This window comes from Nilaparvata lugens, chromosome 13 (genome assembly GCF_014356525.2).
Source record: "Nilaparvata lugens isolate BPH chromosome 13, ASM1435652v1, whole genome shotgun sequence".
Taxonomy (NCBI): domain Eukaryota; kingdom Metazoa; phylum Arthropoda; class Insecta; order Hemiptera; family Delphacidae; genus Nilaparvata; species Nilaparvata lugens.
In genome coordinates, this window is record NC_052516.1 from 27,308,910 (window position 1) to 27,323,299 (window position 14,390).

The 14,390-nt window shown below is 35.5% G+C and overlaps 1 protein-coding gene across 4 annotated transcripts in view; it reads left to right on the forward strand.

Annotated features, from left to right (window-relative positions):
- The window catches only part of LOC111050406 (DNA-binding protein RFX2), a 72,971-nt gene that overhangs the window by 41,902 nt on the left and 16,679 nt on the right, over nucleotides 1-14,390 (forward strand). For all 4 annotated transcript variants that reach the window (XM_039440209.1, XM_039440210.1, XM_039440211.1 and 1 more), the window contains 4 exons: nucleotides 2,053-2,196; nucleotides 3,987-4,108; nucleotides 5,071-5,192; nucleotides 13,177-13,274. In XM_039440209.1, the coding sequence (XP_039296143.1) occupies nucleotides 2,053-2,196; nucleotides 3,987-4,108; nucleotides 5,071-5,192; nucleotides 13,177-13,274 (486 nt within the window). The remainder of the gene's footprint in view (nucleotides 1-2,052; nucleotides 2,197-3,986; nucleotides 4,109-5,070; nucleotides 5,193-13,176; nucleotides 13,275-14,390) is intronic.

Here is a 14,390-nt window from a genome sequence, read left to right on the forward strand (position 1 = left end):
TGTAGACTGCTTCTTCCATTATAATTTATTTCTCTTGAAGGTTCATAAACTGATTTTTTTTATCTGCATTTAAGGAGCATTCAAATTTATTATTGATGTATCTTTTTTATTGAGAGCTTTCTTTAGTTATTTATTCATTTGTAACCATGTAAATCGATAAATCAAAAAACGAGTGACTCTACTTGATTTCTAGTTCTTCCTTTTTCCATTTTCTGCTTTATTATTTTTGTAAAGAATATCTTACACATGAACTTACACAAAAGTCTTAAATTATTGGTAATACCCTCTAATGAAAAATCTCTGGATCTGGGACTTTTTCTATGCATAATACGAGGGTAGGCTGATAACTAATGCACACATGCTTGTAGAGCACTAACTAAATAAACTTGAGAAGCGTGCCTGGTGGCATGTGGAAGTACTATTTCTCCTCTACACAGCTGCGCAGTTTGAAGGCGTTGTGTTCATCCAGTTTGGTTTGGTTAGTGAAAGTATGGCGTCGTGTTTTGGTGTTATGTCAACGCGAATTAAACAACGCGCTGTTATCGAATTTTTAACTGCTGAGAAAGTGAATCCTAGTGAGATTCATCGTCGTTTAAAGGCTGTTTATTGTGACGATACTGTTGATAGGTCTACCGTGAATCGATGGGTTATAAAATTTCGAGATTGCCAACCTGGAAAAGCCTCAATTGTTGACGAAACACGCAGTGGACATCCAATCACTGCCACAGACGATAATCATCGTAAACTCGTCGAAGACTTGATTCAAAATGACCGGCGAATCACTCAACAGCATATCGCAAACCAAGTTGGAATATCCAGGGAACGTGTCGGCTTCATTATTGAACAATTGGGATACCATAAAATCTGTGCACGATGGGTAACACGCCGTCTGACAGACAAGAATGAACAGCGTCGATTGGAATGCTGTGAACAACTTTTGAAGCGCTACCATGACGAAGGAGACGACTTTCTTTTGAATATTGTGACGGGGGACGAGTCATGGGTTCATCATTACGACCCTGAAGAAAAAAGGCAGAGCGCTGAATATCGTCATCCACATTCTCTTGTTGTGAAAAAGTTCAAAACACAACCATCCGCAGAAAAAAATTCTTTTGACTGTGTTTTGGGATGCTCGCAGAGTTTATGTGACTGATTATCTGGAAAGAGGGGCAACGGTAAATTCTGCTCAGTATATAAAGACTCTGAAACACCTACGACGTCGAGTTTGTCGTGTTAGAGGCAGCCTGGCGCCAATAATCTTGCAACATGACAACGCTCGGCCACACACTTTGCATGCAACTGAAGAGGCTCTGAGAAACCTGAAGTTTGAACCGATTCCCCACCCTCCGTATTCTCCCGACCTTGCGCCTTGTGATTTTTATTTTTTTCCTCCACTCAAGAGAGACCTGAAGGGGAATCATTACAGCTCGGACAGTGAAGTGAAGGTAGCTGTTGCGTCGTGGGTTTGAGAAAAGTCGGAAGAATTTTTCAGTGACAGAATAAAAAAACTTGTAACACGTCGGGAGAAATGTGTAATGCTTAACGGTGACTATGTAGAAAAATAAATACATGATTTTGAAGTGAAAGGTTTGTACTTTAATTTATTTTTTACCGAATCTTGCTATTTGCTTTTGTTTGCCTTCTACAAGCATATGTGCATTACTTATCAGCCTACCCTCGTATTATATTATTCAAAGTACTTTTCTCTCAATGTCAAAAAAAACTACATTTGTCGAGACCAAAGCCAAATTTGAAACAGTTTGAACGCTCATAAAAAGTTTTAAAGACAATAGAACAAGTTATATGAATCTTGAAAATTACTTCATCTTTCCAACCATAGAATTAGATTTTTTCAAAAATATCAAATAGTCGATATACCTCGGAAACTTAAGGTCGATTTAAGACATTTTTACTGGTCTTTCTTTGTTGCAAATTTCATGTAGAATCCATGGTCTTCGGCTTTTACACCTTTCGTGGGACACCCTGTATATTCTATTACATTCTAGCCCTGTAATCTCGTTCTATTTACGATGTTTTATTTGTGTTTTTCAGTCCAACAACCATGAGTTCCTAGGTGATGGTACGCGTGCCATTCCAGATTTCCCCAACATAGTGATATCTCACGTGGCTCTCCCCGAAGACTGCACTCTCGAGGATGTCGACACCTTTAGAAGTATTTACAGAGAACATTGCGAGGTGAGTCTGCCATCTTCCCTCATATGTTATGAACATACCTCTATTCAAATTCAAATTCAATTTATTTCCAGAAAGTACGTTTTACAATATATTCCCTGAAAATTACTCCCTCTAATATGGAACAAGTCCGTGCTTAGAGGAGGAGTCATTACAACAATAGACACAATACAAGAAAGAAAAAGTTGACTTTCTACTGCTGTAGTTTACAAGCATAAGCTATTCAAACATATTTACATACAACAATACTAACACATAAAACAATTGTAAGTAATATAATCTCAAATTCTTAGCCAATAATAATAGAAATAGATTCTATAAACAAAAACTGATTGCTTCCTTTCTTTTGTCATAGTTCTGGAAACATTACCGATGTACTCAATGCACTCATTCACACATTTTGAAAACAATAATTTCTACAATATATAATTATTAACATGAATAGAAGAATAATAATCATTTCTCATAACAGATGAGTCTATGGTACTTATTCAGGATCAATACTAAACTGTATTCAAAAGCAATGCCAATTCTGAGTTAATATCAGTAAAAAAAAGGAATTTTTTAAGCTCTAACTTGAAGCATTTCTGATTGATTTTTTTGTCTTAATTATGGCGGCAATTTATTGAATAATGTTGGGGCCAGATAATAGAAATGTCGCTGCCCTGTGGTGGTTCCCTTCTTGTCTCCTCTACCATTCCTGACACCATCCTTCTAGTTTGATGTGCATGATATAATGCTTGAATTATTTTAAATTGGAGATCAAAAGAGTTTTGGGTGAGCGGCCTGTTGGTTCACCCGTATTTTGTAATTAATTATTGTCAATAAAGGAATGAAATTTAATTTACAAAAATTTATGGAGTGACCGCAGACAAGTGACGTATTTAAAACAGAGGTCTGGGTACGAATCTCGACCGGCGAAGTTATTTTTCTCGGGCCACTCCCGTGTTTCAGATGGAAAGGTAAAGTCGTCGCTCCTGACTGTCTTGAAACAGCCGTTAAATCATGTCAGAGGCTCTGAAATAAATTAGGTGTGACCTGAAGACCTGAATAGAATAGAGTATTTATTTGCCATTGGTTACAACAATATAGTGCATTTGCGAATAAATATTCTATGTTATTCAGGTTAGGTGTCATAGCTTTTAGGTCGCATCTGTTCAATTTCAGGACCTCTGACATGACTCAACCTGATCCAGCCAGGCAATTCGATATATGTATTATCATTACTAAATCATGATAAGGCTATAATTCTTTATTGATTTATACAATAAGTAGATCATCGAAATGATAGGGAGAGAAAAAATAAGGTATCCTTGTGCTATTCCTCTCCCAAATTTAGATAAGGTTACACATAGTCCGAAATAGGTTAAGTCTTGTAGTTGTTCACTTCACAAAATTCAGTCCTTGATTATTTCCACAATGTAGATTTATTCTTATTCCATAGTTTCTCAATAATATGAACTGATCCTTCACTACTATCACTGACTCTTTTCGCTGGTAGTGCCTAGTATATTTGTTCGAGATGTTTTTGTTAAGCTTTCGCATTGTTGAGTAGATTCTTTGGGGCAATACAGATGATCATAAATGAATGCATTTGTATTATCCTTTATCACCTAGGCTTGAAACATTTCATCCCCTCATCACCTAGGCTTGAAATATTTATAGAAAGTTGCCTTTGTGGATAAATTAATAAAAAATGAATTTGATTTATAATCACCCAGTTTCAAATAAATTGTTTAGAGATAGGCTTTTTCCGATGCAATATTCTATATTCATTCTTTCCCTATTTTCAGGCTTTTCTCGATGCAATATTGAGCTTAGAATTTGCAACCGTGGAATCTCTGTGGAGAGAATTCTGGCGATCTCAAGACAATAATAATGGCGAGGAGTGTGAAGAAGAAAAATACCTTTCCAAGTAAGTAAAATAAGAACGATAACTCATTGATAAGTGAATTTAAATCTAGTGTGATTCACAACAAGTTTCAGCATTGTTCAAATAGGAAACATTTTTGTTGAGTTTTGGCATAGAGAAACAATAGCGCGAGTAGATATCCCATGGTATAGGGAGTTTATGTCGCAACTTTTACTGTTATCTCAAGCCGATAGTCCAGGTAGTTATCTCCCGTGAAGCTGTGTGACGCTGGTAGTCTCTCATATTGTGCCGTTCTTACACTCTCACCCGGCCAAAACAGTAAACATCGACAATAATCGGCTTGAGTTAACAGTAAAAGTTGCGACATAAACGCCCTAGACCATGGGATATCTACTTACGCTATGGTTTTGGTAAGCCAGCCAGGATAGCCGAGACGACTAAGGCTTTGCACCCTTTAGTTTGCACTACCTAGTCGCGGGTTCGAATCCCGCCGGTAGGCATGGACGTTTGATCATCTTATCGAATCACACTCGCACTTTCCATCACCCACACACATGAGCGAACAGCTCATGTAGGCATAATAAGATTCCATCAACAAACAGTCTCCATTACAGCAAACCTCTATTCGAAATTATGAATGAAATTGTTGATAAAATGCTGACTGTTTTAAGTGAATTATGATATAGACGTTTGGATTTCACTTTAGTGTAATAATTCATTGTTTCACCATTCTGATTAACCCAGATACAAATTTTTAGTATATTTGGACTGTAAATTTTTGTGATCATCATCAGTGTTTTTCACATTATTTTCATCAAAATTAGGGAGAGATACAGTTTTGGGTTATCCTGTCCATTCTCTCCCAATTAATTTGATGTTGTAATTGTGGAATAAATAAATTAATAATAAACCATGCCCCAGCTTGTCGAATTTAATTTAATCACTCTTGTTCAATTCATTCCTTTTTGTGTAAGTTTTCAATTTTATGTTTTTGTGTGTTTCAGAACCAAACTGTACCTTTTGTGCAAGTGCCTACCTATCCAGCAGTTTGTTCGAAAAGTTGATTACCTTTTTTACCAGAATCTAGTCCAAGTGCTAATACCAGATGTACTTAGGCCAATACCAAGTGAGTAAATAACACCTCATCGATTGCTAGATAATTAATCAAAATATAACATCTCGACAAATATTACACAGTTGCGTTGTGCGTGATGTGTTGGTATTTTTCCATAATAAATACATATGTGGAAATTGTCAACCACTTTTTATTGTTATTCAGTAGCAGGTACTGTGTTATACAGTAGCATATACAGTTATTTTACACTTTTTATCATTTATATTTATTACATTAGCAAGTTCCGTGGCTTAACCAGCGTCATATTAAGCTGTTTTTCTAGATGTGGCTGGTTAAGCCCCGAAACCTGGTATTTTTTAAACAAATATATGTAACAATAAAAGGTGGTTGACAATTTCTATTTGTGTTTTTATAATAAATTAATGTATTAAGTCTGCTCTATTCAATCATTTATGTATGGGTACTACCATGCATTTTTGCGGAGGCTGTACCTTTGATTTTTTCTAACATTGTCTATATTTTAGAAATATTGACAACTGTACTAGGTTATGTATATTCAGAAATTGAGTTCAATTTGAAGTTGGAAGTCAATATCCAGATGAATACTAACTTTATGACAAAACTTTGAATACCAATACTCAATCAAGTGATAGGCACACATGGGTTAAATACAAATGTTGATTACTCACCTAACAGCCAATTATATATATATTTTTTTCTCACAGCAGAGCATTCATTGCTAATTAGGGCTTGAGACATTAAACGTCTAAAGTTATTTCCTATTTATTGACCGAGCGAAGTGAGGTGAAGTGAGGCGATGGTTTGGCATTTCTCTTAATATTTAAATGTTTGAATGTTTATATGTTGCGCATTTACGACGAAACGCGGTAATAGATCTTCATGAAATTTGACAGGTATGTTCCATTTTAAATTGCGCGTCGACCTATATACAAGGTTTTTGGAAATTTTGCATTTCAATGATAATATAAAAGGAAAAAGATCCTCCTTCATACACCAATATTAGAGTAAAAATCAGACTATAGAATTATTCATCATAAATCAGCTGTCTAGTGGACTATAATTCTACCCGTTCAAAAACATGGAACATCTTGAAAATTTATCTTTCCATCAACGTTGTAGACAGTTGCAGCCAGATCTGATAACAGAGCTCACACTCACATTCTGGGACGACACGTCACGGTACGATAGGACAGAAATCTCTATGTTTAATTTAGGTTTTTCTAGACATTTTAAATTGATAAATTATTCATTAATTTTTGAGAAAACATAACAACAGGTCAATGTAACTTACTGAGCGCGAGGTTTGTTTGTTTGTTTTTAATATCTTCCCAGAGACTCGTAACAGAGTATGAGAATTGTAAAAAAAAATGCTTGAAAACATTACTTTCAATAAGAAAAAAATACAAATGACACATACTCATATGCATACATCCACATACACACATACAAACATATCAACACACAAAGGGCCTCTCCCTAAACATATATTCCTGTGTAGTATAAAATACACCTTCCATCAATAACTCATTTAACTTCTTTCCGAATAAATAGAGATCTTCAACGTTTTTCATATCATCATGAAGCTTTCTAAAAAATTTAAGACCCATATACGTTGGCTTCTTTTCAAAAAGAGCTGTCCTATGGTACATGGAAGCAAAGTCTCCTCTATTTCTGGTTTGATACCTGTGGGAATCACTATTTCTAGCCGAAGCCTTATTTCTCCTGAAGTACATAATCACCTCATAAATGTAAAGAGAGGGAACGGTGATAATTCCTAGCTCCTTGAAATGATTCCTGCAAGATTCGAGAAGCGTAATTCCTTTTATTGACCGTATAGCTTTTTTCTGCAGCCTGAAAACTCTCTCCAAATTCTGACAGGACCCACCCCAAACAACAATGGCATAGCGAATATGTGACATAATTAGGGAATGGAAGACTGCCATTGTCAGTTTAGAATCATTTAACCTTCTAATCTGTCTGAGTGCAAAAACACCTGAGGAGATTCTATTACAAAGCTGATCAATATAGTAATCCCATGATAAATACTGGTCTAAAGCTACCCCTAGGAACTTAACAAAAAGAGGCTTGTCAACATTTGTATTATTTACCTGGACATTAATATTATGTGTTGGCCTAGAGTTATTCTTATGTCTAAACTGTAAGTATTGTGATTTCGATTCATTTATTCCAAGCTTAAGTTGTTGAAGGTATTGGGCTATGGCATTTATGTTTAAAAAAGTGTCAATTTCTAAAACATTCACATCTTGTGATCCACAAATGTAGGAAGTGTCGTCAGCATATAATAGAACTCTACCCTGTGATATAACCTGTGGTATGTCATTCACATACAAAAGAAACAACAATGGTCCAAGGATACTTCCTTGTGGGACACCTGCATTTACTGATAGACTATTCGATAAATGTTTTATCAACTGCCCATCTTCCACCCTTGAAATCTCAACAACTTGAGACCTATTCAGGAGATAGGACCTGAACCACTCTAGCTCAATACCTCTCACACCCACTTTCTCCAACTTCTTCATCAAGATTTCATGGTCCACACAGTCAAAAGCTTTGCTTAAATCCAGGAAAACTCCAACAGTCTTTTTCCCCATGTCCATCATGTCAATTATGTCCTCAAACATAGATGCAATTGCCGTCTTCGTGGATTTATCCTTCTGAAAACCATGCTGCTCCTGCGCCAATATTCCATTCTGCATAAGATGCTCAACAAGACGAATTAACATGCATTTTTCAAACACCTTGCCAACAGAATTTCCTAAAGTGATCGGTCTAAAATTGTTTGCCACATTTTTGTCACCACCCTTGTGGATAGGTACTATTTTTGCCTCCTTCAATTTATTGGGGAACACACCATTCTTTAGTGACTCATTAACTAGATAAGTGAGTGGAGTTAATAAGTTCTCCTTACAATACTTGATAACCATTGTCGACATTCCATCCAGACCGGTAGACATTTTCCCTTCAAACCAATCACAATCCTATCCACCTCTTCTTCTGAAAAAGGAGCAGCTATAAACCTGTTTATTGGGTTTGTTTGGTCACCTGGATGAGAGGCAGAGGAATTTACACTGTTTAATGGTACAGAGTTATTAATCTTTGTGCCAGCCTCCTGAAAAAACTTATTTAAATAGTTTGAGACCTCAGAACCTCCTGTTAGTACAATTCCCTCATCCGTCACTACTTTTCCTATGTAAATGTTCTCATTTTTTCTTAATGCACCACGCTCCTCATTTATTATCCTCCATACTGAACGATTTAAATTTTTGGACTCTCGTAATGAATCTGCAATAGATTTACCCTTAGCTATTTTAACCTCATTTATATAGAACCTCTTCAAATTCATATAGTGTTGCTCCTTTGCATAGTCTCTACTTTCCATCATGCGTTTGTATGCAGCTTTTAAATCATCCCGCAACTTCAAGAGATCATCGGTGATCCATTTATTTTTAATGTTCCCTCCACTAACTAGGACTTTTTTAATAGGACAGCAAACGTTGTAATGATAATTCAAAGTTTGTGTGAATGCTGAAAATTTTTCATTTAGATTATTTCCAATATAAACATCATCCCATTCTTCCCTAGAAAGATGCACATTTAGACAATTAAGGTTTCCATCACTTACATCTCTCGAGCTTTTTGAGACCACTTTTCTCTGCAGATCCATACTCATCACTCTGCACCCTTAAAGATTGAAATGTATGGTCTGATAATTCAGAGTTCTTTACTACAACAGTGCTATCTACTATATTTGTTATGATGTTGTCGATAATTGTCCGAGTGTCTCTAGTGATCCTAGTAAATTCACAAACTTTTATTGTGAGGTCATTTTCGGCAAAGAGGTCTCTAAAAGCATCGCTCATTGGGTTCTTTACATGAAGATCAACATTAAAATCTCCTGCTATTACAATTCTATTATACTTCTGTGTTAGGTATTGGAGAACTGTATCCATCTTGTCATAAAAATCATTCCAATCTCCGTTTGGCGATCTATATACTCCAACAATAGCAGTCCTCTCTTTACCCTTTCCTATAACTACAGATGTAATTTCAAAATTCATTTCAGTTGAAAAACGGCTCAAAAATGACAGTTTCTGAGCTCTAATGTTACTCTTTAGCAGTATACAAACGCCTCCACTCCTAAGCAGACTTCTACAATAACTAGCACTTATTTTATAGCTTTCAAAACTCAATTGAGAAAGTTCCGCTTACTTGAGGCCGTGTTCTGAGAATATTACAATTACAACATCTGGATTTTCCACTCTTAGAAAGATATTAATTCTATCTACTTTATTGCTAATGTATTGGATGTTCTGGTGCAAAATGATGCAACCCTTTGACACAGTAAAGTCTCGAATTATATGGGCGTCTCTAAAAAATCATTTCCCAAAAAATTATTCAAAATCGGGATACTACAGCCAAACATACTAGCATCTCCATCCGTGTTGCAATCATTAGTTACTAATTCATGATCTAGTGTTTGTCTTCTTTCACTGGCTTCAATTGAAGGAGAAAAACTATCATCCGAAATTGAAGACAATGATAAATCTATTTCTTTTTCTCTGAAAATAGCTGGTTGAACGCACCCCGTTTCCGATTCAACTACTTTTTTTAACTCATTTGTTAACACTTTTTTGCCTATTACATTCATATGCAATCCATGGATTGTGTGGAATCTTCTTGGAAAATTGAACAGCTCAACCAATTTCAAAGAGTAAGTTTTCGCAATATTTCTAATCCCCTCATTGTACAATCTCACTAGTCGGTGTATGCAAGAATCCCTGGGTAGATCATGTCTGAAAGGAATTGTACAAAGGACAATATTAGTGTGGCTATTCGTGATTATAGTTTCACCAATCCGTCCTTTCAATCATCTTCCGTACTGTATCGCAGTCATCAGAGGCACTGATATTGTTAGTGCCAGCCAGGAGAACTATGAAATCGTTGTCTGTGAATGCCTTCACCTCCTGACTAGCACCAACAGCATCCAACACAAAATCCAGAGGAGCCCCCGGATACACATTACCCGACACCAGAAATCCCGATCCCACAGAATTATGTAGCATGGAGGGAACAGACCTTCCATGACTTGCTGAGAACAATAACACCCTCCTCTTCACCGTCCGTGACGATATAGGCGTAACACCCATCTTGATACTGCGTGACAACGTAGAAGACTCATCCCTTCCACTCCGCCTCACCCCATCAATACCCAACACTCGATGCCCACCCTTGAAATTAGACCCATCATTCACCAACTCACTCTCACTCATCTTCATAGTCAGCCCATGATTCACAATCTTTGTTTTTGAGGAGGAATCTCTCATTTTCAAATTCTTACTTTTACTTATTTCTGAGATTTCACTGCGCAAGGCTGTATTATCCGCCTCTAAAACCTGTATTGTAGTTTTCATCGAATCAACTTGATCCAGGAGAGATACATTTTCTAATTTTAGCTCGGCAATGGTATGAGTGAGTTCTCCTTTCTGTTTTTCCAACTTTAGCTTTAGTTCATCTACCTCATTAGTTAAAGATTGAACGAAATCGATAAGGTCGTCCCTTTGTTGAAGAAGTTCGACCGACCTTACTTCGAGAATATCGATGTTCGTCTTAGAACCTCTAAGATTAGGAGTATTCACTGCCATATCGCGAACACCCGGATTATAAGTAATGTGACTCACATCCCCAGAGCAGGAAGGTGATAAAGGAGTGGGAGACTTGGCAGAAGGAGGGGCGGTAAACCCGTCACTGTTAACCAAAGGTGAAGCCGGTGCAGAGGACTGTCCTTCATTATCAGTTATTACTGAATCCTCATTAATCGAGTCATTAAAAAGCTGATTTAATTTATTTTCAGGTGGAGAATGGTTATGTAAGTTGTTAACATTGATTTCTTCAATCTTCTTAGCATCTTTGTCGGTTTTCAAGGTAGCCTTACAAGACTTAGATAGACAACGCCATTGAGCTAGACCAGATGTATTAAAACCTGTTAGTCTATACGAAAAATCTCTAAATGTGAGTTTAGGATTACCCTTATTAGTTTTACTTAAGATGATATCATCCATTTCCATTCAAAGATCGAGTTTAGACGATTAGTTAGTACCGTACGATACTGTCGTTCAGCAGAAAGTGAATCAAAAGAATGAGTGAGAATAAATTAGTAAATTCTGCAAAATTGATAAAAGGATAAAAGTCTTAAGTTTCGAACTTGCAATAGACAATTACTACCGAGTTAGCCCAATAATCAAATAGAGTCCAATCCAAATAGGAAGAGTGAAACAGATTGACATAGGATGTATCAGCTATCAGAGTTAAAAAATGAAATTAATGAGAGCAATTTAAAGCGCTTAGAACGCTGCTGAGTCAGAAGAATGAAGTAAAAGCAACAAGATATTGGTACCAGGGGGTATCAAGGTGACTAGATTGAATCTTACAGATAAAGTGTAAGAATATATTTTGAGTGATAAGGAAGTCTACTACGTTTATAAAGATAAAATTCGGGAAGTAATACTTTGAGCTAGAAAGGAGACAATTCAAAACAAGAGACTACACTACTCTATCGCACTGAAACAAACAAATAGACTGATTAGATAGTTTGCTTTCTTTCGTATGAAATAAACAAGTCAATAATTCAGAAAAATATATTTCCGAGTTACCGTTAAATAGCTTAGCCCTCCTCTCACTCCAAACAAGTAAGAATAGTTCGTTTTAAGCTAACGCGGCGCTTGCGAATCCAAATATATACATCGCGCGTATCCCGTAAAGTTCCGGGACAAGCGCGACAGATATGCTGAGCAAGGCCGCACAGGGTTTACAAAATTATTCACCCGTATACGACGCTTACAGGGACAGACTTGGAACACATTGAATTTGTTTGCCACTTACAAAATAGAAATAATTTATAAAATAAATAATGACCACTTTATAAAATTGTTCTTTATGAGAAGCAGAGCAAGTAAAAAACGATAAGTGAAAAGACTATTGTGAACTATACAAGAACAGTACGATACTAGTAACAAAATTAAAAAAAAAGAACAAAACTTGAAAAAATATCAGAAGAAAATTTATTTACTGTTATGAAACTGTTTGCATAAGCGAAGAAAAAGAAAAGGCTAATTACGTTGTTTAATTTATTTTGTATTAGAAATTTAAACCTACTTTTTATAACACGAAGATATAATACAATATTTATCACAAATTAATTTGAAATTGATTTTAGAAGATGAGGATTCTATTCAATTACGGGAAAGATTGAGTATGAAATTGAAAATAGATTTTTTATCATGAATTTACTCAGAAATACTTTTTAAACTGTTATTACGACTGTATTAAAAAAAAAATAATAAATCTGTAACTAAAGTAATATTAATGGATCCAGTTAAAATAAATTTTAAAATGCGTTTATCAACTAGAGAAACTTACGTTAGTACAAGGATTGTTAATGATTGATAATAATAATTAATTACGGTATTAGGCTAACATTTACTAAATGATGTTATTAAGATTGAAAGTTATTTTAATATTTAATGACGCGAAAAAATTAAGTTATAATTAAGATTATGAACACAAAATTCTACTTCAATCTCTGAAAGCAAGAAACGAAAGGAAGCAGGCTATCTTATCTGAGACGGAGCTTCACCAAAAACACAACCGTCCGCTACCACTGACTTCACTGAACTGAGGTCTAATTTAGGTCTACTGTTCACAGAACTACTAGTAATATGCAATCAAAATGGGTCTTACTGTTGAGGCCAGAGGTTCCTGGTGGAAATAATTCTATTGCACAAATCGATTGAGACAAATCGATAATTCATTTGTGATAATAAAATTGTAACATTTTTAGGTTAGATTGATACCAATCTAAATTGATACCGGTACTCAGAAAACAGTACTATAAATTGAGTTTATTAAATTCTGTTTAGATAATCAGTTCTCAATTGAATTTTCATGTTGAAGAAGTTGAACTGAAAATTATAATGTTCTGATATTTTTGAAGGTTCCTTAACGCAGTCAATAAGAAATTTCGCCAAAGGCCTTGAATCATGGCTTTCGTCGGCCATGCTGGAATGTCCTCAGCAGCTGTTGAATATCAAGGTCAGTGGATTGAAAATTTTTCAAATTTCACATTTTAGAATCACAGATACTATTTCTGGAATAAGTAATTCTATTTTGATATCATTTCCTATACAAATTTAAATAGATACCGCAGAATCTCTATTCATTTTTGAGGTTCATTAGATTAAAGTTTTTGAAACTCGCACCTAGATTCCACATGTGTTGAAAATAAAATGTGTAAAATAAATCTAATTCAATTCATGAATGGTATAATGCTTTCTTTTCCTGTGTCTTGTGTATTTGTTACTGTGGGCTGTGTCTTTTTTGCTCAACCATTTGGATTTTTTGACAAGTTCCAGATCCCCCCGTTTTAGGTGTGCAGTGGATGCTATTATCATCTATTCATAATGAATATTAATTCTATAAATAACTAAGATCTAAGTGGATGTAGGAATTTTATATGGGAATAAAAATAATATATTTTTATATTACCGTTTTATATGGGAATGAAAATATTCAATGCACTCCCATCTCACATCAGAGAAATTGAGGGATTGAGGGAGTTCAAAAGAACACTTAGGGAATTCCTTATTGTATTATGTCCATTATAATTGGCGGACTTCCTTGATAGATGATTTTTGCTTTATGTATGTTATTTATTTATTGGATAGAGCAACAGTCGGAAAAGAAAAAACAGGCTATTACCCAAAACTCTTCTATTTCCTAATTTGGTTTCAAATGATCCAAATATTATTCAGGTTATATAAATTTCTACACTAAATCGTTAGGGGGAATTTGATGTGTTTTCTTTCTGTTGTGTTTGGATTATTAGCAATATTAGATTACACTTTGACGTTTCATATACTGCGGGAGCATTGCTTCCTTGATGCAGTTCCATATGACGAATAAGAACAGTAAAGTATTGACTGGTGTGTTTGTAGGTGACGGCAGTGGGCGCAATTACATAGACTTGGCACCATTCATAATCACATGGAAAAGTAGTGAATGAAACTGAATTAAATGCCATGTTTATAGGTGACGGCAGTTGGCGCAATTACACAGACTTTGCGCCATTCATAATCACATGGAAAAGTAGTGATTGAAACTGAATTGACTAGTGTGTTTGTAGGTGACGACAGTGGGCGCAATTACACA